This window comes from Thermobia domestica, chromosome 3, assembly GCF_964235325.1.
Source record: "Thermobia domestica chromosome 3, izTheDome1.hap1.1, whole genome shotgun sequence".
NCBI classification, from domain to species: domain Eukaryota; kingdom Metazoa; phylum Arthropoda; class Insecta; order Zygentoma; family Lepismatidae; genus Thermobia; species Thermobia domestica.
Window position 1 is genome coordinate 164,694,987 of NC_137456.1, and position 27,556 is coordinate 164,722,542.

At 35.0% G+C, this 27,556-nt stretch overlaps 1 protein-coding gene across 1 annotated transcript in view; it reads right to left on the minus strand.

The window, feature by feature from the left end:
• Positions 1–27,556, minus strand: part of LOC145680859 (kielin/chordin-like protein) — a 1,295,905-nt gene that overhangs the window by 1,034,658 nt on the left and 233,691 nt on the right. Inside the window, exon 2 of the mRNA XM_081751993.1 lies at positions 1,178–1,707. Coding sequence (XP_081608119.1) covers positions 1,178–1,707 — 530 coding nt within the window. The remainder of the gene's footprint in view (positions 1–1,177; positions 1,708–27,556) is intronic.

The window sequence follows — 27,556 nt, forward strand, 5'->3', positions numbered from 1 at the left end:
TTGTTGAGAAGTGATGAGACATTGGAGAGAAAATGTGAGAAAGAAGAGACCAAGAACTTGGAAGAAACCGAACATAATTCTGGACCATAATAATGCTCCTAGTCTTTTTGTTTTTGTTTTTTGTTTTTAAGTTTTACGTCCCACGGTTATGCCGGTGAGGCTAAAGGAGACGGTGATAATAAGAGATGAGTGAAATGGTGGGATGAAGAAAGTGGGAGGAAACGGGAGAACCTCGAGAAAACCCACGAGCACGGTTTTTGTCCACCACAAAGTTCACTTGGCGGGGGCTGGGATTGAACCCGGTACCCCAAGCACTAGAGGTGAACGCTCTATCACTGATGTTCCTAGTCATTCGGCGCTCCTCATTAGTGAGTTCTTGAAGAAAAACAATACGTTGTTATACCCCCATCCACCCTACTCGCCTAATTTGGCAACACCTACCCTCTTTCTTTGCTCAAGTGAACATCCACTCTTAAAGCGCACCGTTTTCAATCCACTGACGCGGAAGAAATTGCTACGAGGCCTTCAGGCATTTCCAAAAGTGCGTTCCAGCAGCAGAGGACGGAGTGGAAATGATTTATTAATAGTGGAGGAAACTATTTCAAAGGAGAAAAATCTGAATAACTTCCACAACTGTGTCATTATATTTAGAAAGTTCGATTTCTTTCTGGATAGACCTTATATATTAACACAGAATAAAGAATATCATATATCCACTACTAATCTACAAAAATATACACTAACATGCCATATCTATAATTCTGCTGCCGCCAAGTGAACTTTGTGGTGGACAAACACCGTGTGCGTGGGTTTTCTCGGGGTTCTCCCGTTTCCTCCCACTTTCTTCATTCCACCATTTCATTCATCTCTCATCATCACCGTCTCCTTTAGCCTAACCGGCATAACCGTGGGACGTAAAACTCAAAGATTTCATTTCATTTTTTTTTTCATATCCATAATTATAATAGTGTTGCTTAAGTTTTATAATTCCTGAGTTTACAGAAAAACGTATTTAAAATAAGAGTGAATATCGTGTTTGGTCTTCGGTGAGTTATGGATGCTGTTGGGTCTCTAACAGAGCCCAGCACATGATATACTGTATTTAAGAAGCAGCATATATAATTATATAAGCAATAATAATAAAATAATGTAATATATAAAAAGAAAAGAAACTTACCAAAAATTTCTTTTTGAATCCAGGCTCTTGACGAAAATACACTAAAGCATCATTGGGAACTTGTACACCTCCAGCACCGGCTAATTTTTGTTCCTTCGGTGCTTGACAATCGATATGAAGTATAAGACTAGAGTTTGAGACAACAAGAGCAAGTCTTGTCCACACTGCTCCAGCATTTCGCGAAAGTTCAAAAGTATTTTGATGCAGTTTTGAGTCTGCTGGAACTCTGTAATGGACAACCAGATGTCCAGTTCTGAGATTGCATGTAATTTGGAACCATGGCGAAACACGTCCTGGAGAGTGGATAGACAAAAAAGTTCCCAAAGTCTTTCTGTGTTGTCGGAAGACAAAAACTAATGTAAAAGGTGAACGTAGAGCCGTGATGAATTCTGAAACGGCAAATGTTGGAAGCTGCACGTTGCCATAACTTGGTCGAAATTTAAACGCTGGAACTCCAAGCACAGGTCCTTCCACAAGACTCACACCTGGTTGGCTTGCACTGACATTCAGCAACTTTAATATGTCCAACTCTGTAAGAAACAAAACAAACAACAACGTTATTATTTATTTAAAGGTCAAACACTTTATGTATTTTTAATTGTTCAAACATATTTACATACATGTAATTAATTTACATTAAATTCTATTTTCTTCTTAAATATAATAAATTGATAATTTTAAAAATATAACAAAGCTAAATGTAATCATTAAACCTGCTTGATACTCCACAAACCATTCTTCCATGTGTAAAAATCACACCCGTTTCCACTATCGAAATTTCAATTAGTTTGAATTATCTATTTCATTGTTTGTTTGTGGTTTATGGTCCTTTTCAGCACAGAGGCTATATGGTAATAAAGACCTACAGTTTAAGTTGAGCTTGAACTACTGTATATGTACTTGGTGTTTTAAATAAAAGTACATAATTGAATCACTGTGCCAAGAATAGGTTTCAATTTCGTTAATCTCTTATTCAAACCAGAAGGGGTTGAAATTAGCGATTTCCAGTTTCAACATTTCTTGCTGTATAACAAAAAGGGTACCACGTAACGACAAATGTCTTGATTCAGCGTCTGGAGGGAAAATATCGTCACCAACCACAATGCTCTACCAAAATTGGAAATAGTTGAAAGTTATTTACTAGTACTTCGAGTTTCAATACTGACTTCCAAAGAGTAAAAACGGTAAACTATATCGAGAAGCGATTTTTTTTGCAGTCGATTCAGTGTGTGATAAATAAATTCTATATCGTAGGCTAGCCTTCTCTTCAAATCAAAAGTGGTAGAAATCAACCTTTCCGGTTTCCACGTTTATCACCATAGAACAAAAGTGACAACAGATAGCGACAAATGGCTATTTGATATCGGTTCAACGTCTCAAGAGAACGTATCAGCAACACCTGCAGCACTCTAACGAGAACAGAAGTAGTTGAAATTTACTAGTTCTTCAGATTTCAATTCTGATTATCAAAGAGTAAAAATGGTAAGAAATGTCGAAACACGGTTTTTGACACAGATCCAGTGTCCCAAGAATGAGTTTTATCTCGACTTTTGTCTACTTGTTGAAGCCGGAAGTGGTGAAAGTCTACATTTTTGCTGTTACAATACTAATTGAATAATGGATAAAGTGGAAATTGATATTGACAAGCAGTTTTTGATGTGGATTCTGTACCAAGAATATGTATAACCTCTGATTTTATTCTTCTCATGCAACTGGAAGGGATAGACATAAATTACCACTTCCAATTGTAATATTAATCTCCGTAGAGCCAAAACAATAAGTGCTAGCGAGAAATGGATTCAGCGTCCGAAGAACAGGTTCTATCTATGATCTGATTCCTCTATTGTAAACGGTAGTTTTAGATGTACCACTTCAAGTTTGAATACTGAATTCGTATAGTCTAGTGGGAAGTCTACTGTAGTTTCCCACTGTAAACCGAAAATCACTTGTTGCATATTTTTAAACACTAACCCCTTCCCACCCTCAACCCTCACACCCATGCCGACGGAGGATGAATTTGGATATAGACGGCATTGAGAGTCCCAATATTCATCTCAGCAATCCCGAAAACCATAGATTGATCAATCATATTCGTCGGTTTGGATTAGTTTTATATGTGACCTTCACCTCTTCTCCCCTTCACCCAAAATGTGTTAAAAAGTTAGGCCAGGATCCGCTCAAGTACCAAAAACCGTCAAAAATCAGTGCGGCAATCTAGGAAGAACTAAATGTCTAACTTCGTTATATTCATTTTATATTTATATACACGTATTGTCTCTAATGTAGTATGTGCCTCTGTCATAGCCTCATAATATTAAATAGTTACTGGCTTTAAATGCTCATATGGTGAAATACTGGTCTGCATATGAGAATAATTTGACGATTATTCCGACGTACGGTCACGTGAGACATGGTTCCCACTTTGAGTGTTTGCAATTATATGAGGTGTACTTTAAAATATCATATACATTGTTGCAATGATTATTTCAAACTTCCCCCGGGAAGAACTTTGAATAAACGGGATGGTGAAAGTATGTTGAGTAAATACTGGTAATACCAGGTTGAGCCCAATTGGAGAGTTGGATACATTTCTCCACCAGGCTAGGCCAGCGTTTTACCATTTGTGCATTTAAAGTCAGTAACTATTATGAGACTGTAACTCCGGCACAGAAAGGAATTTTATAGCTCTAGGGGAGGATATTTTCCCCTATGATATTCCTTCAAATCATCACTGTTATATTGTACATTTTTGGTGGATGTGAAAAGAGAAGGGAAATGGGGGAACGGTGGACCACTGGTAGACAGTTGGGTGCCTGGTTCGATCCCAAATAAGTTTGTTGTGGACAACATCGTGCCCTGGGATTTTCTCAGACTACTTTCGTTTCCTCTCACACTCTCGTTCCACTAAACTTTCCATCATCATTCACTTACTTTAATCATACATCTCTTAGCCTACAAGGCATAATCGTGGGACATTAAACTGAAGCATTTTATTTTATTTTCATTAGAGCAAACAGAGAAATTACCTTGATTCAGTCCCAGAACATGTGAGTTTGTGTTGAATAGCATGCGTGGTTATTCTCGGGGTTCTTTCGTTCTCTTCTATATTCTCATTCGATCAATCCTTTCACAATCATTCAGTTTCATTAATCATACGTCTCCCTTACTCTCCTCCAGAATAAACACATCTTTACGAAGATATTTATGTGTCGGGTGGGGAGGATTGCATGCAACAGTGAAACTTGGAATTATGTCAGTAGCAGTTCACTACCGGAAGGGCCACCTTTTGCGGTGATATGCAGTGTGATCGTGAAATAAAAGCAAGGATAGCAATGGCGACAAGAAGCCTTTAGGAGAAAGAAAATATTATTTTGTGGGACCTTGAATAAAGAGTTGAGAAAAAGACTTATAAAATGCTGCGTGCGGAATATTGTTCTGTATAGGTCAGAAACATGGAATTTACGCAAAAAATATGAAAAACGACTGGAAGCTTTCGAAATGTGGATGTTTAGAAGAATGGAAATAATTAACTGGGTCGAGCGGAAGACGAATGAGAGGGTATTAGGAATGCTAGGGGGGGGAAGAGCGATTTTAGACATTATTAAGAAGAGGAAGAGAAATTGGTTGGGACATTGGCTAAGAAGGAACTGAATTGTGAGGGACATGCTAAAGGGTATGGTGGCAAAAAAAGAGAGGTAGGGAGCGAAGGAGACTACGATTAATGGACGATATCAGAATAGAAAAATCGCGCGTGAAAACGAATAGAATACCGTGAAGCATGGAAGCTTCTGAGTTGTGGCAAGTGATCTGCCAGTACTGGCAGAATACTTATTACGATCCCTTACTCTAAAGAGCATAACTGCTGAAAAAGATTAAAGATTTCATTCAATTTTCTTTCTTAGTTTCTCGCATTTAATCACCTGAAAAGCAAAGAGAATTCTGTTTCATGAACTTACTGAACCACACAGAAATTTAAATCAAACTTTAAAGGGTAGCGAGGATAATCAGTACCATTTGCCACACTGCCAAATTTGCTCAGCATTAGCGAGCAAGATTAGCGAAAAGTTATATAAGGGGAAGTTTAGAGATGCCTTTAAGTTTGATTGACTTCAAAGCAAGAAGAGTAGGCAGCACAGAAAATGGCTACAGTTAAGTCCTTCAGGGTAATCTCCCCAGCCTTAATCACTAAAGAGGGCATTAATATAAACACAAACACAACTATAAAATTTCCCATTAATGATAACGTAAGTATTGGAAGCATTAAGGTCACAGGTATGTTACGTACTAGTTGGAGAAACACTGTTAACATCATGAAGAAAAATTCCCCGCATTGCAGCTGTCGAGAATTATCACTAGTAACGATCAGTTGACGATCCATACACACGGACGAACATCTTTGAAAAAATAAAAAGAAAAAAAATGAAAAAAATAAGGGAGACGAAAATCTGAAGTACCATACTCACGAAGGGAAGAAGATGGTATGAGGAAGGAAAACTAAGGAGAGTCAAGATTCATAATCATCATCATCATCATCGTCACCGTTATGAACTGTGTGCTCTTCCCATTTCCAACGTAATCTGTTTGGTAATCAAGCGTGGAGAGATCGTTGTCACGTCGAAAGTCTTCTCGCATAATCACACAGACAGTACTCGCTTCAATGACTGCAAAATGTCGACTCCGAGATTTTAGGAAGAAAGTGGAAAAGAACAAAAGTAAATGGATCATTTTGAATTCAAAGTTTTATTACTCTTAGAGAACACATGACTATGTGCTAATTTTAATCGTATCCATAGAAAGAACACTAGGAAAATTACCTAGTTTTGAGACTTTACACGTAATGTGAATATAGTCTGTAAATAAGTAGAAAAATTCGAGTGTTGTTTGTAATATAAATAATATTTAGGATAGTATAAGTATTTTCACAGTCTATTTGTTCAGGAAAATTAAATAAAACACGTTATTTTTTCATTGCTGTCTTAATAATACAATAATTTATTTACTTTTGAATACATAACTTCTGTTTAATTTGTTTAATAATTAATTTATTATTTTATGTACAACAGTGATTAAGAAACGGGAGAGTCCATACCGTCAGCATTGAATTCTGTCAATGGTAGAATTAACACACATTACAAACGTTATCACTAATGGGAAATTTTATAGTTGTGTTTGTGTTTATATTAATGCCCTCTTTAGTGATTAATCACAATACAAGTGTAATGAGCAAAGAAAGCCTTTTTTTTTTTTTTACCACACCATTGGACTTCATGATACATTTTCAGCAATTGTGTACATAGACTGATGTTACACTCTGCTTTTAATAAATCCACTTAAAAAAAAATACGTTATCCTGACAGCGGTATATTGTATATACAAACATACTGCATCCTATATTTACTACACAAATCAGTACGGACCATACATTATCCATATACTACATATGTACTACGCTTAGATGTTACATCATGCCGTTGCAGGATGTCTGACATCTAACAGCCTTCCAGGTAGTACATAAGTACGTATACGTATGTTATATACGTCAGCTATATGTTAGATACGTCTATCTGTATGCGAGATCCTGACTGCCTATATATAGTTTTTTTTTTTCGTTCGTACGGAAAGTACAGTTATTCGGAACACTTATACGGAAAGTACGTATAAAATGTACTTTTTCAGTTATACGTTTGCTGTACGTTGTCTAAAACCTACAAGATTTACACATGTAACCCAAGTTTTTAAATATGCCACATACGAGTTTTTCCTCAGTGTCTGACTTACACTACTCGCTGAACAAAACAATACAGTTATTGTAAAAAAAATATATATTATTAACGTTTAGCAGTTTCGGCAACTATCCACTTGGCTTCATCAGACACTGTCGCAAGTACGCCACTTAAATACATTTGTAATTGAAGTTTTTGCACTAATTTAAGGACGCTGAATTAAAGGCAACTATTTTTATATACTTGTCAGTGGGATCCTTAGGAAAGTGATCTCCAATGTGGGATAGAAATAAATAAAAATGAATTATTTAACAGTATTAAACTAAGGTAGACTTCCAAACTATACGAACTCAGTACTCAAAGTTAAAGTAGTACGTACATCAGTAACTACTGGTTGCCATAGAGAAATAAGATTAAAGATAGAACCTCGGAAAAAAGAATATGCAAAAGCCATTACTCTTTATTCCTCCTTGTTTTTGTTCTATAGCGATAAAGCTTGAAGTTGTTAATTTGAAGAACTTCTGATTTAAATAGAGGCTTAAGGATGGAGATAGAACCTATTCTTGGGACACTGGATTGTTTACAGAAAACCACTTCTCGCTATATGTTACTGTTCTTGTTCTATGGCAGGAGAAAATGTTGAAACCGGAAATGACTAATTTGAACTACTTCCGATTTCAATAGAGAGTTGACGAAGGAAATAGAACCTATTTTGGGGCACTTAATCGATTGTAAGAAATTACGTCACGATATTTCTTACTGTCTTTGCTCTATGGAAACCAGTACTGAAACCAGAGGTGATAGTAAATTTCAACCACTTCTGGTTTTGGTAAACTATTGCAAAATTAGTTATATGTTCTTCTGACATGTGGAATTGCTTGCAGAAAACAACTTGTTACTATTTATTACCATTTTTGTTCTATCACGATAAATGTTGAAACCGGAAATAGTTAGTTTTTACCACTTCCGACTTCAAAGAAGGTTAACATGGAGATGGAACGTATCCTTGGGGCACTGAATAGATTGTATTTAAAAAGCACATCTCGATATCTCTTACAGTTTTTGCTGTATGGAAATCAGTATTGAAACTGGAAATAGTTATAAATTTGAAATGCTTGCGGTTTTGAAATAGTGTTGCCTATTTTTAAACGATATGCTTTCTTGAAACCCTGAATCGATTGCTGAAAACTCGGTTATCGCCATCTATTATAGCTTTTTTTTTTTTTTTTTTTTTTTTTTTTTACGTTGCGATAAGCGTTGATACCAGAATCAGTTAATTTGAACCACTTTCAGTTTGAGTAGAGTATTAACAGGGAAGATGGAACTTATTCTTGGAACAATGAATCGATTACAGTAAACTCCATCTCAATATTGCTTATCATTTTTGCTCTATGGAGATCAGTATTAAAACTGGAAATAATAAACTAATTATTTGCTGAGCAACACTATATATTTTCATTAAAATTCAACACGTATTACAGTTTCGCCAACTAACTCTTTGGCTTCATCAGACACTATGTGATACAATATACTTACTATGGGGCCGCGCTGCCGTGTCGTGACAAAACGCTGTAACTTTGGCGAAGAAGTTTTGCGAAAATGAGCCTTAAAGTTTGCATCCGAAAATGTGATCTGTATCGTGTAGAAATAGTGTATCTTGACTTTGGAAACACGTGGTTACATGTAATGTTACGTAAATGCATGTTGTGTGATTAAATTTGGTGAAAATTGATTGGTTGACCATTATTGCCTAGTTACACTGGTTCTACACGATACAGATCACATTTTCGGATGAAAACTTTAAGGCTCATTTTCGCAAAACTTCTTCGCCAAAGTTAGAGTGTTTTGTCATGACACGGCAGCGTGGTGGCTCAGTAGTAGAGCGTTCACCTCTAGTGCATGGAGTCCTTGGTTCGATCCCAGTTCGCGCCAAGTGAAGTTTGTGGTGGACAAACACCGTGTGCGTGGATTTTCTCGGGGTTCTCCCACTTTCTTCATTCCACCATTTTATTCATTTCTCATCATCACCGTCTCCTTTAGCCTAAACGGCATAAACGTGGGACATAAAATTTAAAAATTTCATTTCATTTTAATACTTATTTACCTAAATTTAAAAAAAAAAATAAGCGTATTGCAATATGTTAGAAAAATCTTTTAGACGTGTCAAAGTTTCTCAAATTTTGAATAAAAAATAAAATGTTTATCCGTCTGGCTCAAGATCAAGGTTACTTTAGTAATGGAAATGGAACAAAAACAGTTCCATACAGGAAGCATATCTCAGGGAATTCGAACCGTAACCAGTTTGAAATATGAAAGGAATCCTTGGAAGCAAAAGTTTTGAGAATGTCCATTTCTATCTTTCTCCTTTCCAACCTCTCTCTCTGTTTTATAGATATATCACTGCCTTCGTCCTTCGCTGTGATGTAGATCTACAGCATCAAATAGTTTCGTAGAAACTTCCCATGCTGTACGTATTAGTAGGTAATAGAGCTGAATACTGTGTTCCTCTTAGGATCGCGTCTCTTGATACTTCCTCAAAATCCTTCATCTCTCTCTGTCTGTCTCACTTTCTGTCCTTAATCATTTCTGCGTCGTTGCTTTCCATCTCAGCGCAATTCTCAATACTATTCTATTGCTGTAGTTGGAGGTTGTAACATGTCGAAAATCCTATTACGCTTCGTTGAAGATTTTAACGCTCGTCAGGAAAAGGAAACTGACCAAATGCTTTTAATAGGATCAAAAAGAGAGAGACTTATACGCGTTTGCTTCATGTACGGTATGCAGAATTTCCCCCCTTTTTATTCATGTTTTCATTCTTTTTTTTTTTTCTTTTTCGATGTTCCGCTGTTACAGTGCTTCATATTTCTCGACCAGTTTTGCTTTTATATGAATTTAATACTAATACTAGTAACTTCCTTTAGCTGCTTTGGCTTTTGAGTAGAAAGGGATCATTTTTAAATCTGTAAATCATTCTCTATAACGTACTCCTCCCCTCTTTTCAGAGTTATTTCCTTCTAAAATGTTAAAAATTTCAGTTACATAGGGGTGAGGCTTCAACTATCCACAGAAATTCTCTTCCAAGTTTATTCTATCTGACACATCTATTCACTTACTATTCTGATTTTAAAAGGACTTTCCACTTAGATTTGATATTTAGAAGGGAATGACATATAATTAGTTAGTAGATCCGTAATATGCAGTGTGATTTAAACATCAGGTTGTAATTTTTTTTTTTTTTTTTTTTTTTTTGGTCATTTGAAACCACTGTGTATTGCTAGATGTATGCCTGAGTAAAGGAAAATACTGACACATGACAAAAAGTTTAGTTACTTTTCTGAAAATTACAGAGGTGCAGCAAAGGAATTTAAAATCATACATCAAAAACAGGGCATGAATCATCCAAAACGCAGTGTCGAAATTGGTACACAATTATTTTAGAAGTATTCAGGGCAAATCACATAGTGAAAGACCGAAGTGTGCAACAGACAAAAGAGATTCAACCAGTGATTTGTGCAGAATTTTCAACTTAGGAGAGTGTCAAAAAATCTGTGGGAGTGCAATCTTGAATTAAGGTCGTATACTGTTATCGTCTTTTTAATTATTTTTTTAAAAAACTAAAATTCGTTGATGCAGTGAACGATTCCATTGGATTTCCTTCTTCAGCCAGAGCGAATTAGCGTCGAATTTCTCATGCTTGGTGTGAAGTCGAGATGAAATCGTTGGCAATCGATTGATCAAACGTTGTAGTGACAATCACAGCCGTGTAAAGGTTGTTTTCCATTCAATCTTACGCTGCGTGCTTTGCTTGGAAATTTATCTTGTCGAAATTAAGTTGTTTTATTATATTGGCACTTAAAAACAAGAATTCAAAATCTTTTAAGAACCAAAATAGTAAGTTTTTTTAATGGTGTCTTCCCGTTCTGCCTAAAGGCCCTAAAGCACTTTGTAGAAAATAGTTTAAATGATCTAAAGTCCCGTTCTGCCTAATCATTTGAGACGAAGAATTCTGTCCAGGGAGGGATTTCTTCAAGAGAATTTTTCTTTAGTAACAGATTCTGTAAGAATAATAACTATTTCTTCAAGTTTTATCATAAATTTTTGATGTAATTCTACTTGTTCTTCTAGGAAAAATGACTAGATACAGTTCTGTTATTAACAGTGTTATTCACATCTACTTCAATAGAAATGAATGTGATTTTAAAAAATTAAAAAAAAAAAAAAAAACTACCTGCAGATAAATGGAAAATTGATTGACTCAATTTCAAGAAAGCCGCTTGACATTGTAGCTGAAACGAAGATAGCGCGAACTTACTTCGATCTAGTATCAAGTCATTTCACAACAAAATTTTATTCAGTTTTCCACTAGTTCACCTCCAACATGCTAAGGCTCGCAGTCAGAGGTGATTATGGATTTTAATTTTGGGTAGGCCCGCTCCCTCGGGTATGGATACATATGCACATTTGATTGATTAATGACAATAGAAAATTACTTTTACAGTAGTAGTTGATGCTGTTTATTAAATAATTATTTATCATTAATATAAAATGTGGAAAATATATTTACTCTTTATTCTATCTTTTAGTGTTTATATATTTTTCAAAATTTTTGGGTAGCCCCGTGCCTACTAACTCTACCCGCTAAAACCACCACTGCTCGTAGTACGAAAAAGGTGCCATAGTTCACATTCTCAAAACTTGTCGGGCCATATATTAAGCAAATAATGCAAAAGGATGCGTAAGACGACAATTATCCCCGATTGTCTGACTTTTAGATTTGATTGAAACTACAAAAAACATGCAAGTATTTCAATATTAATATTGATGTTTTGTATTGCTGCTATTTACACTGACAACATAAATATGAAAATAGAAGTACATATGATACTATTGCATATAGTATAGAATTATGTAAAGACAAATCAGCTGATAAGGTGATGCCGAAAAAGAAGTTGTGATGTAGAACATTAACATTCTTTCTTAAGAATCGCCTTATGCATCCTCTTCCATTGTTTACTTAATATATTTCTATGACCGAAAATGCCTTGAGGATGTGAACTGTGGCACCTTTTACGTACTGTGACTGTTAGCATGTTAAGATGAACTATTGAAAAAGTGAATAAAATCTTGATGTGAAATAATTTGGTATTATACCGAACTATGTTTATTTTATGTTCGTTTCAGTTACAATGTCAAACGGCTTTCTTGCAACTGAGTCAATCAATTTTCCATTTGCTCGCAGGTATTTCAGAAAATCACATTAATCTTTACCAAAGCAGATGTGAATAACACTGCTGATAAAGAATATCCTTGTCATTTTTCCGAGAATAACAAGAAGAATAACGTCTAAAATTTATGATGAAACTTGAAGAAATAGTTATTCTTCTTACAGTCTCTGCTAGAACTACCAAACAGATTATTATAAATGCAGGACAAAATTCAAGAGGACAAACTCCAAGAGAAATTCAGACAAAACGGACTAAATTCAAGCGATAGAATCATAGGCGCAGATTAATAAAAGAATGTTTATTTTTTTTCTTCAAATGTTATGCAAGTAAAATGTTATCTGAAATTCTTCACTTTACGGAAGTAACATTTTACAAAATGCTGAACACCCAATAAAAAACGTAAGACTGTTATAGTAAGTATTGTATGTATTTCACATTTTGATCTTTGCGTAAAAGAATCTTGACAAGTATTTCATAATTAAAATTTTATATATATTACTCAAAATAAAAGACTGCTAAATTCTACCTACCACACAAGAACGACATTTTAAAAATGAAATAGCATCACAGTTACTTTTCGTAATTAAACTGAATGGTCTTACTGCATTATGCTAAACGTGTTTCAAGTGTATTAAAAAAATGAAATGAAATCTTTAAGCTTTACGTCCCACGGTTATGCCGGTTAGGCTAAAGGAGACGGTGATGATGGCAGATGAGTGAAATGGTGGAATGAAGAAAGTGGGAGGAAACGGGAGAACCCCGAAAAAATGAAATGAAATCTTTAAGTTTTACGTCCCACGGTTATGCCGGTGAGGCTAAAGGAGACGGTAATGATGAGTAATGAATGAAATGGTGAAATGAAGAAAGTGGGAGGAAACGGGAGAACCCCGAGAAAACCCACGCACACGGTGTTTGTCCACCACAAAGTCCACACGGCGCGAGCTTTGCAAAGATATAATAAATAGGAATACCCAGAACTTTTCATGTGGGTATGTGTGAAAGTAATTAAAGCTAATCTCCTCTTTTATTACAACATTTTTACGTTTCATTGAGTTTTCGGCATTTTAAAAGAAAAAAAATTATTTCAGTTAAAAAATGTAGATAACATTTTAGAATATATGACAGTTGAAAGGAAAAATAATCATATAGGGTGTGCACTGTACATCCAATAAATACTCCTGTGATTTTGTCCTCGTCAGAATTTTTCTCGCATTTTGACTGATTGGATTTACTCCCGCCCTCGTTACTACAGCCATTTTATACATGAGTTCCGATCTGCATACAAACACACTAGAAGTCAAGCTTTTCGATGTTGCATTTCCCTAAAAAAATTTCTCCTCGCATAGAATCCCGTCTCCAAAGATTAGGCAGAACGGAAATTCCCATTCTGCCTGAAAGTAAAATCGATTAAAATATTTTCTACAAAGCCCTGGAGGGCTTTAGGCAGAACGAGAATGAATCTTTTTAATATTGCACCTCCCTAGTTGGAGGGGTGTAAGGAATTTATTTCCGGGAGGTGTCCGAAAATTTTAGGGGGGTGCTGGGTGGGTGTTAGAAGGGTGTAGACTGTATGCAAGAGCACAACGAAGAAAACGTCTAAAAATCAACGCAGTACAAATCAATTGAGTGGGTGTCACATTCAGTACAAGAGGTGGTATAAAATTTAACTGTTGCAACACCTCAGTAAGGTTATCCCTGAACGACCCCTACAACTGTATGGTACGCGACCGCAATCAATGAGAATACTGAACACACACGAACAGTTTTGTTCAATGACAAAGAGTTGTTCTACCTTAATGGGCAAGTTAACAATCAAAATGAAGGTGTTGGAGTGATGAAAATATAGATTCTTCGAGAATGCTGGAAGAGGATGAGAATATGATGTGGTATGGGATTTGGGAAGTAATCAGCTCGTTTTTCATTACAGGTGCTCTTACCTTGAACAAACACCTGCTTGAAGATGTGTTCCCGAGCATCTTCCATGTCAATTTCCCCGCAATGTCTTAACAGGACATTCTTCATTACGGGCCAACTGTGTGTGAAAAGTTAGATATCCAGTTTTCTGACTGATGGATCTGTCGCCGTGGTCCCATTGAATGGCCGCTATTGTAACTAGATCTAAAATCGATGGATTTAAAACTTTTGGGGTAGTTTTATCGGATAATATGGTGGTTTACTAGGGTGAGATTCAGAATATCTGTCTGAACCTATCTGAATATCTATCTGAAGTAATGTGCTATGCAATGTGTTGAGATGATTATCATGGTTGTTTTGCAAAAAGGTCGGAAGAAGTGGAAACGTTGCTTATACACATAGATTATAGTTGAAGTGTATACATTTGTGTTCTTCCATTGTATAATTGTGTGTGTTTTAGAATCGTGCTAAGTAAAATTTTGCTTTGAGTGATATCTAAATTCAAAAGTATACTCATTATATTATTGATCGAGTTGTTTATATAAGAATGATATCGAGATTAATAATGTTTTAACTAAGTGCAATATTACCAATAAATACAATTGATTTGAATTCAGCTCTCCTCAAGTTCTCGCAGACCGCCACTGCTAAGAATACAATGAATTGTCATATTCTTGAATTGTTCAAACTGACGCACGTAAACACACTACTTATTACATCAGTTTATAAATATGCAATTAAGACTTCTTGGGACGTTTTATTAAGCTAATATATATGGATTAAAATACAGTAGAACTTAGGGTGAATAAAGATCCACTCCCACTTACCGGGCGCTTAGTGAGTTGTCTTGATTGAAAAAATATATATATATAAAAAGAAAGAAAAGAAAAAAGAAAAACTTTGTGCATTAATAAATTTGTGCTTTATCAATCTCGGTATCGTCGACAAACTCTAAAATCTATTTCAAATCGTTATGTACAATTCTTGTGCTAATGCTTTATTTTGGATTAAGTTGAAAATATTTCCATAATGTGTTTAATGCAGAATTTGCGAATACTATTTAAAATAACATGGAGTGCAAATTCATCGTTTCTTCGAATGTGCTGTCAATGTAGAAAACGGAAAACGTCATTAAGTAGAGTTGCAAACGTACAGCAAAGCATAAAATTAAAGTTTATTTTAACTCTATTCTCGAGTAGATAGATATTCTTATGAAGAAGCAATTTCGAATCACTATTCATCGTTTTGCGTTTCACTTTGGTTTCAATTAAAGCATTGCAGCATTTCCATAGTCAGTATTCAATGCAGAATTTAAAATATTAAAATATGAATGACAGACAGAGTGTTCCGGAGTCGAATGTATCTTCAATAGCTGGAAACGTAGAAAACTCGCGAAATGAATTTGTGTGCCTACAGATGAGCGTAAGAGCGTAAACTCAAATTCTAATCCTTCATATGAGCAGTTATTATATTTTTATACGATGATGTATGATAGCAATTATTGGCAATGTCCTTGAGTTATTCATGAATTCGATATTAACATTGGAGTATTGCAATTTGTGTTTAACTGGAACACTCACACAATACAGGCTCAATTCTTTTTTAAATTTCAATGATCCTTATGTTTCCATCACTGGACCGTACAAGTATTAATTACAATTCAGCCAATGTAAGTGCTCTATTGAGTAGCATGATTGAAGTCCCTGGAAATCATCCATATAAATATAGAATGGTTTTCAAACAGTCTCTATGGGAAATAAATAAAAGAAGGCAAAGTAAAACATGTCACTGAAAACATTTTATGCTAAATGTTGAGTAAGTTTCTATACTTTTGTCTTTGCACTTATTTCTTCCATTGATATCTGTTCTCCCCAGCCCGTCGAGAATGTTTTGTAGATGTTTCGGCTTTACCCCCTTTCTTTCTCACATCCAACGTCGCACATATATAGAAATTGTGTAATATAGTCAATTACATTAGTTCAAAGTGGGCAACAAAGCTAAACACACATCTATTATGTTTTATACTGTATGAGCAGAATTACAACACTACATACTAATGTTTGCATAGTAAGTGTTCATAACTCTAAAAGCGCTATGATAAAATTACAAACTGACTCCGAAGTTGTGAATTGGAGACGGCCATTATATGATTGCTGTATATTGCGCTATAAACATTGCAATTCCGCTTAGTATACTGGAATAAGGGATAGCTCTCGGGACCAGAAATTCCATTCATGGAGTCACAAAGTAGTTCGTTTACTACTTTGATGCCAGTTTGAAGTATGCTCATCATTTAAAGTCTTATTTATTCTGTACTTATTCAATATTTATGTATTTTTGTTTGTATACAAGTTCATTTAGGAGTAAATTTACATTCTTTAATAAAATATATTAATATGATTTAATTCATCATAGTAATGAGCTCACAGCAATCTGGAAACTAACTGCTAAAAAAACGTTTTACATTAAGTTAGTGATTGTTCTTCAACCTGAAGGTCATGATGTGTAGTTACTTATTATCAGTATAAAAGAAAGTGAATAAAAACGGTACGAAGTGAACCAACAAAACAGAGAGGAAGTTTGTTTCGAACTTCCGTAAGAGCAGAGAGCATAATGAAATAAGTGACCTTAGAGATTTCGTACTCGTTTGAATTTCAACTGAAGAAATCTCAGTCTTGAAGCTGAGTTTACTCCTCCTTTCATAAACTTACATTAACATTAACGTACATTACATACAGACACGATATCTTAGAGAAAATATGATAATTGCGAACCTTCATTACCATGAATCTAATTCTCTTGATTAAGATTTGTTGTTATTTACTGAAGTTTAGCAACCCTTTTCTAGCACTGACGCCATATGCAGAGTTAATATACGATTTAAGGGGGAATCCGAATCACTATAATGCGTTCGATGTTTAGAACCTAACACGGGGTCACTAGCACCAAAGCGCGAACTTTAGCCGTTGGACCAGGATGAAGGGATCTATAATAAGGTATGTTAGAGACTACGATTAGTATGTAAGTTTAATCATAAGTTTCTGAGGCAATGATCTGCTTTTGGCTTCCTGCTCCTACTTTACCGTTTAAATTTCAGATAAACTACAGTAGAACATGTGAGCCACATGGCGTACTTCCAACATGGTTTTTGGAGTATAATGCATGTATAAGCTCCGGGCAAAGATCTTCCACAGACCAACATCATACAACTAGAAACTACTTTCCAATGCTTGTGTCAAGTATAACACCTGGATTGTTTGAAGAAAAACTCCATTACACCATTAAAGTTTGTGATCTCCAGGTAACTGCATCTTCAACATATGAAGAGGTGTTAGTCTCAGCTTGTCTCAAAAATAAGTAATAAAGTGGCGTGCAACATCAAGATGGAATTTGTTTACATTAATTTTATGACAAGCTTAACCTTGTTAGTAAACCGATATCAAGTGTTTTAGTGTGAATATGTGTTTCAGATGTAAATAAACTCTGCTCTTTGTATCAAATATATCCATTTATGTGATTACATGTTTTAATTACGTACTTCGTTAGTGTTTCTCGAGAGCTTGTTGAGTTGTATGGACTATGCAAAAGTTTATTTCAGAATTTTCGGATAAATACTATAAGTTTATCTCGTTAGCTAACTCTTCATTCATTTCATTTTTTAATTAAACTTTCTTACTCTAAGAATCACAATGTTTAAAATTTTAAGAAAAGTCTAGAAAGTTATTTCTAAAGCATTATAATATTTGTCTTTAATTCTTTTAATGATGTCTTCTATTGCTGCATTACAAGGACGTAGCTAGAGTTCTGAGTTTGGAGGGGACATATTTGCAAACCCATATATATATATTGTGTAGTGTGGAATGATGGGCGCGGCAACCAACACGAAGATATCGTCTGAAGAACCCTAATTGTCCAATTATTGTTCTACCAATAATTTGTCCTAAATTAAACTTTAACTACTCTTTCGGGGGAAGGAAGAGAAAAGTGAACTTCTCTTCCAAAATGTGATAATGAAACAATAACTTAAAAAGTGTGTATTAATAGTGTTTACTTATGCAAGAACATCCAACTAGAACATTATGAAATGCAATACTTCATACAAACACTTTTTGATACATTTATACTACCCTTTTGCCTTGTATCTTTATATATTTCGTAGTTTGAGAAAATAGTTACAAATAATATAGTAACAGACGTTCACTACCATAAAGAAGTGGCATGACTTCCATGAGGCTACTTAAACTGAACAAGACATATTTTTGTGTTAAAATGTAATCTACATAGTTGAAGAAACATTATATACTAGACTAATAAACTTCAATATAATTTCATCTGACTATCGTGTAAATTTAATAAACATTAACAAACTATAGCATATTTTCAAAGATTCTGACTTCCTTTATATATTAGTACATTTTATTGTTCACAAAATTGTTAACGTTTTTCGTGCGCCTTGAACACTGGAGCAACTCTCGGAGGACGAGGATATATCTCCTCCAATCTTGGAACTGGGGGAATGTCCTACCCCAATAATCAGATTTGAAATGTGTATTTTGGGGAGATATGTGATGATTTGTGTCTGACTGCTACAAAGGAAAGTAAGATGAAATTGATGCCCCCCCCCCCCAATAAGCCTCAAATCTGTCTGCTTTCTAATGTTGAAGACAACTCTGCTCCATTGGTCCTCCACAGCATTGTTTTTAAAGTTCATAAATATTTTGAACATCGATTAAACAAAATTATGAGAACGGTCTTACCTGTCACCCCTTCTCCCAATGTTGAAGACAGATTTGCGAAGATGGTCTCAAACATAAATCAATATCAAAGAGGTCTACAATTACTTGAATTTTCATGAACATGAAAGAAAAATCTAATCAAGGAAGTACATATATAATGAAATAATAATTGGTAAAATATTGGCCTAATATTACAACACTATTTTTATGCTGTTTTTGCATTATTTGACAACGTTCTGCCACACTGCATTTACAAATTATTTGCTGAACACAAACTGTGACAACTATGCGACGACTTTGCGAATATGTCAATAATTTTTCTTCTTCAAGCTTAGAGGCTATCTCTTGTTCTATTTCAAGCGTGGCTAACGCTGATGTTCTGACCAGACTTACAACGAAGATATGATTTCAGCCTCTTATGCATGATGAGAACACTCACAAGAAGCTGATGATAGGTAGCGTCAAGACTATTTCCAGCAAATTCGTAGTTTTGGGGAATGGGGAATATTGCCTTGGGCAGAGCAGTCCAAGATATTTGTAATTTCTTTCTCCTTCATAAGAGATTCTACGTTTTTTTTTTTTTTTTTTTTTTTTTTTTTTTTTTTTTTTTTTTTTTTTACAACAACGAATTCATGTTCAGGAAAATCTATTTCAAGTTGCGTAGCAAACTCATCCATTGCATCCTTCATCAAGAACAATTTTGGTTTAGGATGGCATGCTAGAATGCTATGAATCAGATATATATATATATATATATATATATATATATATATATATATATATATATATATATATATATATATATATATATATATATATATTCCTTGCAGAATCGTCTGTGAAACTCGTTCTGTACGAAAACTTAGCTTCAGTCTAATCCTGTGTTCTTTTCTTAGGAATACTACCCGAAACCGGAAAATCTTCCATACTGTTATTATCTCGCTTTTCTCTGCTCTTTCGTTGATTAAAACATTCTACACCATCTTGTTTGACAAACTCCAATGCTTCAGTGTAGAGACGCAATGAATTTTCCTCTGTTCTAAGTTCTTTTATGGCTTCAACAATTGAATAAATAAGTAGCTGGACGTCTATTAGGGCAATATCTTTTCCTTATAGAAAAATATGAAGGCCACTAGTAATTCCCAAAATCTTGCTAAAGACAATCAAGCGTGAAACAGTTGCAAATTATGATTTCGGTTTGTTCGCATACCCTCAGCTTCAGTAGTCTTCTTAGCATCCTTATCCTCTAATACAGAGATTATAACTCCATAATTCTTTTTCACAGCATTTAGTGGACGAATATGTGAAACTCAACGAATCTCTGAAACACCAGGTATACTGAACTGTTCCAAACCCAACGCTGTCTGAGCTTGCTGTAATCGTCTATGAGCTTTTACGACGGAGAAATAATTATTCAATGTATGCAATAAATTAAAAGAAAAGGTAATTGCTTGTTCGAACGAATACATATCTAAAATTATTAAATTTAACTGGTGCGGTAGTAATGGATATACAGTGCGAGGGGATGAGACTTCCGAAATAACTTTTGCACACCACCTACGTGGCCCTTCATGATGCTCGTTCCATCGTAAGCTTGCTCAATGCATTTAACACCTACAGAAGCCAAAGTTTCGATAACTGTTTTCGATATGTATTCAGCATTAAAATCACGAAGTTTAACAAATTTCAAAAAATGTTCTACCGTTTAGAATTTTTCACATATCTCACGCAAACACTAAGTTGTTCCGAAACATTAACATCTCGCGTTTCATCAGCCACAGAGCTGAATTTTCCACTGATATTCAGTTCACTTACAATGACATTGATGATTTCCTCACCACCGCATACGATAACTTCATTTTGAATTTCTGGGGATAAATAAGTGGTATTCCCTGGCTCTGTATAATTCTTTTAAAAAAGGGGTCAAAACGTCGTAACAACTTGAATATTTGAAGGAAATTCCCTTTATTTTAACTGCTGTCATCTTTATCGTTGCCTCGGAAAGCCAATCCCTGTCGACCCAAATGGATCACAATCGCCACTATACGTTTTAAGCACTGGCGACGGGCAGATATTTCTTCTCTAGATGTGTGGTTTTGCAGGTCCAGGACATCTCCAGTTTCTCTGGACCTCTGAAAACAGTCACTCACATGAATGATTTGCTGTGAGGTGCTAATAACTTCCTTAGCTTCTTCCTTATCAACAGTGTCCGAATGAATATTTTCCTCAGTAACAACACGCACCTAATCAGTTTCGCTGCAGGTAATCTACAATTACTTATCACTTTTTCTATGTGAAATAAAATATCCAGATTTTATAAATGTCTCCATATTTAACTTAAGTTCAAGAACACATACATAGCAAACTTAATCATGCCCACTCCACGTTCAGTAAGAAAATAAACTCTTTCCCACCACCGACCAGCGGCAGCACACATAAGGTTGTAAATAGTTTACATATTCTATCCTCCCCTGTTTTGCCAGAATCGTTGTTAAATATAATAAAAATAAGAAAGTAAATATACACTCAATACCTTCTTGTAAAATAATTAAAATATAAGATACTATGTTGCAAAACCCAGCAATGGAATCCTCCTAGCCTTTGAGTCGAATCGACTTTTCAGTTTTGTCTTCCTCGGTTATAAAAAGTGCATTCGCATAGATTTTTAGCCCTTAGTACTTCAAGGTGAAGGCTGGAATTACTCTAAGGGTTGAAAGAACCTCGCAATGTTAACGAAGATGACGCCCGGTCCCAAAGTTACTGATGTTATACTCCTATTACCTTTCACTTAACGTTTAAGATATAGCCTATAAATGGATTTAAGAAATAATCTTTTCTTAGAAGAATGAATAATTTCAGTTTGCTGTGGATATTTTTTTCATTTATCGTCGGATAAAAAAATTGTAACATATAATTTTAAATAAATATTTGGAGGGCCAAGCCAAGATTTGGGGAGACCGGTGCCCGCCCCCTTAGCTACGTCCCTGCTGCATTGTCAGGAGTTTATGAAAGTGCATTGAATTTTGCTTATTGAGAATAATAAATGAACTGATGTAAGTAAGAGACTATAAGTAGTATTTGCGTAACTGTACGCACATACTAACTCTGCGTATTACGTGTGTACACAAGCGGGGTTTGGAGTTCACTGAGAAAAGTACTAATGGAAAATAAGCATTTACTATATCAAGACAGTTGTTCTCAACCAGTGTGTTGCGCAGTCCCATAAAGTGTACAGCAAAATTTTAGAATTCATGAAGTATTTAATAATTTTGAGATAGACTGTAACAATTAGCGTTTCCAGCTCAGTACCATTGAGTCGCTACTTTGTAGAAACTTATAGGCTTACACTGTTATAATTCAAATTATTGTTAATAATAATAAACCAAACAAGTAAACATTCAGTGAAATGTGTCCTCAGTCAAAAAAGGTTGGAAAGTACTGTATTATATATATATATATATATATATATATATATATATATATATATATATATATATATATATATATATATATATATATATATATATATATTGTGGATGGTGGCGTTTATCAGCATAAAGGAAGTCATGCATACGCAATCCAAAAATACATATTTCATTAATGTTCAATCGGTGTACATTTTATTTCCTGTAGGGTGAAATTCCCAGACATGCCATCAACCGAATTTTGAGATATGCTTTGACTTTATGATCGCTCCAAAGTAGACAAACGATAAGCCTTGATAGCAGTGAACACGGAATCCTTTGGTGCGATGTCGGAAGTGTTAAGGATCGTCTGCAGCAAGGTTTCTTGTACTCGGGAAAACACATGGTGGGATGTTTTCTTTCACGCTTAAAAGTGAAGAAATCGTGAAATATACCATGACGAAATACATATCATCACACGTTATTCCGCAAACAAAGAACATGGAGCTGGCGGTTCCTAACACTTCGACCTTCCCTCCGAAGCATTGAATGTCCAGTGTTGTCAAGGTTTACCTCCTGCCTACTTTGGACCCTTCTTGAAATCAGGGTATATCTGAAAAGTCTATTGAAAACATATCTGAGAATTACACCCTGTAGGGAATACCCTCTACACCTGTTGACAATTGATGAAATATGCATTTTTGGATTGTGTGTGCGTGGATTCCTTTATGCTGATAAGAACCACCATCCACAGTTTCTGGAATTCGAAATAGTGCCTATTGAAATTTAGCTTTTTCGCGATTTTGGGCAGACCTAGCTCTGAACTACACACTTTTCGCCATAGATCCATATGAACTTTTTCTCTTATTTTGATATGAGGAATCACCTCTTACAGTTTGTCGGTATAGTTCTTTAACACTCTGTATATATGTATATATAGGGTGGACTATTTTGACACGCCTTGTAACTTTTAAACTATCATCGAAACATCATTGAAATTTTGTACCATGGCATACGGCAGGAAGAAATTGTTCGACATATTCTGGAATAGCACCAAGTTAACAGTGTTGCCAATTCAACACAAAGTTATATTTTTTTTAAATGGCACTATGCCAGGTTACTACCTATTTCAAATCTATATGTTAAACGAAAACTTACAATATCACTTGTTATTCAATACGAGGGGGTACCCAAACGAAATCAAACTTATTTTTTCACATTTTAAGCATAGACCTTCAATCCCCTTCAAAGTACTCTCCACTTGCATTAATACCCTTGTTTATTCTTTTTTTCCATTGTTTATTATTTTTTTAGTTTCATGTTTGTCTTCATTCTAGAAAATAAAGAAAGTCTGGATCATTTCGGGACTCTTCTCTCAAAGCACAGCATACTCCCACGCGACCTTGTTTTTGATCAGCAGTCAGCAGGCCTGGCACGAATTTCGCAGCTACCTTTTTCATTCCCAAATCTGTCAAAATTAACTGCACTGAACTTCAAGTCACTCCCAACAGCTCCACAATTTCTTCAATTGTCCGTCGTGGTTCTCCGTTGATGATTGCACGAAGTTTTTCAACATTTTCACGTGTTCGGACCGTGAAAGGACGACCAAATCGAGGTTTGTCATCAATTGACATTTCACCATTTTGGAAACGGGAAAACCACTCAAAGACTTGAGTTTAATTGTACACCACTTTTAACATTTCAAGAGTTTCTGTTGCACTTTTTCCGAACAGAATTTCACCGCCGCACGCTGTTCACGAAACTTAGTCATTGCAAAAACGACGATCAGACAAAATAATTGTCACTATAAACTCTGCCGAAAGTAGTTCTGATCTTCAGTGACGGCATTCGGCTTCCTGACTCAGGAATGTTCGCTCTATGCGCTACTAGCGGCAAAACGCGTTACTACAAATCACTACCTACCGAAAAGTTAGTTCGGTTTCTTTCGGGTAATCGCACGTATCGCAAACTATGGACGCTACAGTGCCGCAAATACAGATCCGTACATATACGTATTATGCATGTCCTGAAGGGATATGAAATTGATTATTTAAATTTAATACTTCCTTGATGAAATTTTTCGTACGCTACTGTTAACATTATCAGAATAAATAACTACAATAGATACAATTTGTTAGTTAACTATTTATTTATTTATTTATTTACATTTACAGAATATAAATAAATAATCAATAATTTTTAGCAGAATTAAAAAGTCCAAATTGATACTGGCAACGAACGATATACTCCTTAGAGCCATAAAAATAATTTTTGAATTGATTTTCTCGAAAACAGCACGGGAATGTAACTTCAAACATGCGGCTTTTTTTTTTTTCAGCTTGATGCCATCTATTAACTGGTGATTGTGCAATTAGGTAATGATTACACAACGAACAATGATGATGTAAAACGATTCAATTTGTCCTCCTAGGGTATCCTAAATATCTAATAACTGAAAGCGAGAGCGTGTAATAACCGTTATCTTTGCTATATGCAAAGCTTTATGCGGTATATTCGATATCTATACTAACAAAAAACAAAAAACAAAAACAAAAAAACAAAAAAAGAACAACATATGATATTTCCTGATAATGATGTCAGAAAATTCAAACGCACAGAAAACAATTTTCGTCAAGTAGTACAAGAAATAGTAACATGTGTTTTTTCGTTTATTGGTATAACCGTCGAATATACCGCGTAAACCTTTTACCTATTACAAAACTAACAACTAATACACACTCTCACTGTCACTTATTAGTTATTTATGATAACCTTGGAAGGTAATGGTGTTGGTGTTGAAAGAACACCGTAACAGTGGTAGACAAATTGAGTCGTTTTAACACATAGTAATTTTTTGCTATGTACGAGAACAAAGGAAAGCCCCGAGAAAACAAAGTTCCGAGAACAAAATGTTCACAACAAAACTTTATCTATTTATTAACTTAACAAACTTTTAGATAGAGCCGCGGAAGGCAATTTACAATCAACAACAGAGGGTAAGGAAGGGAAAGGAAGTTACTCAGGGCCTATATTTAAAGGTACCATCCCAGTATTCACCTGGTGGGACAGAAAAGCCTGAAGCCTGAGTGAAGGTGGATATCCCCCGAATTCGAACGAGACCTCTCGATTGTGAAATAAGAAAGCTAACCTCTATTTTCTTCCTATTTTCTTCCTATAACCTGAGTTTCGTTTCACAGTATGAAACTAAAGTATATTTCCAAACTACGGAAATTCAATACTCAAACTTGCAATAGTATATCTATAACTATTAGCTGCAATAAATTAATAAGAAAAAAATCAGAAGTTGTTTATTGGACGTTGAATCCCTACCAAAAGCCACTATTCACTATGGCTTGTTCTTTGTTCTATGATGATAAATGTTGAAACCGGAAATCCTTAATTTGTACTACTTCCCGTTTGAACAGATGATTAAGGGAGAACATAGAAGCTAGAAGATACGCTTAAGAGCTTGAATCGATTAAAAATAATACACTTTCCTTCACATGCTTACCATTTTTGGTCTACGAAAATCAGTACTGAAACCATAAATAGTAGTAATTTCAACTACTACTCGTTCTGGTAAAGTGCTGCAGGTTTTGATGGCATATATACTTGAGACTCTGAATCGTTTGCAGAAAACCGCTTGTCGCCATCTACTGCCCTTTTTGTTCTACGGAGATAAATGTTGAAACCCAAAATGGTTAATTTTAATCACTTCCGGATTCAATAGAGAGTTAAGTGATGAGATCAAACCTACTCTTGGGAAGCTGAATCGATCACAAATAAAACTGCATCTCGATACCCCTTACCATTTTTGCTTTACGGAAATCATTATCGAAACCAGAAGTAGTAGTGAACATAAACCATTTCGTTTTTGGTAGAATGTTGTGGGCTGTGACAATTACATTCTTTTGAGACTCTGAATCGTTTGCAGAAAACCGCTTCTCGCCATCTCATAGCACTTTGTTCTATGACGATAATGTTGAACCGTAAATTCAACGGCTTAGTGTCATAGGAACGTATTTACTAAAAGTTAGTGTTTTTTTTTTTCAGAATGGCGAGAAGAATTGTTTTTCGTATTTGATTTTAGTCTTTGATAAAGCCAAAATGTTATTTATTTTATCAACCATTTTTTTACAAGGAAGTTTTACTTATCTAATAATGTCAGAAATATTCGTATCTCAAAAAAAAAAAAAATGTAGATATGTTCCTTTGACACTAAGCCGTCGAATTGTTCATTTTAACCACTTCTGATTTCAATAGAAGGTTAGCAGAGAAGATGGAACCAATTGTTGGGCCGCTGAATCAATTGCTAAAAACTGCATTTTGATATCTCTTACTATTTTTACTCTGTGAAAATCAGTATTGAAACCGGAAGTAATAATCAATATCAACTACATCCAGTTTGAATAGAAGGTTAATTGATAATATGGAAACTATTCTTGGGACACTAAATCAATTGCAAAATACTATATCTCGTTATTTCCTACCGCTTTTCCTCTATGAAATTTAGTATTAAAATTCGAAGTGGTAGAAAATTTTAATCACTTCAGATTTTGGTAAAGTATTGTGGGCTGTGATGGTATGTACTCTTGGGACTCTAAATCGATTGCACGAAACCATTATGTTACAATTTTCTTTCTATGCTGATAAACGTTAAAACAGAAAATTACTACTTTGAGGTTCTCAGAAGAAATGGAACCTATTCTTGAGACGCTGAATCGATTGCAAAAACCGCAGCTCGATATTTCTTGGCGTTTTGCTCTTATAACTGGCGACAGACAAACAGACGGGCGGACAAAACCCGTTCTATAATACTTCCGACACTTATGTATAGCGTAATAGGGAAGTCTAGAAAAATGGATCTCTGTATCTTTTACCTTATTTGCTCCATGGAAATCAATATTCGAACCAGAAGTAGTAAGCAACTTCAAGCACTTCCAGTTTTGTAGGGTATTGCCGGTTCTAATGGTATGCACTCTTGGGACTCTGAATCGATTGCAGAAAACCTCTTGTCCCTATCTATGGCAATAAAAGTGGCATTTTTAATCTATGGTGATAAATGTTGAAACCAAAATTGGCTAATTTGAACGACTTTCGGTTTGAATAGACAGTTAATAAAGAAGATGGCACTTATTCTTGGGACAATGAATCGATTACAGAAATATGCATCTCGATGTCTTATTATAATAAGACATCGAGATGCATATTTCTGTAATCGATTCATTATTCATAATTATTTCTGCTCTGTGGAAATAAGTTCTGAAACCGGAAATAATAATAAATTTAACCACTTCCAAGTATGGTATATTGTTCGAGATAGTTATGGTACGTTGACTTGAAACGCTGAATCATTCACAGAAAGCACTTCTCGCTA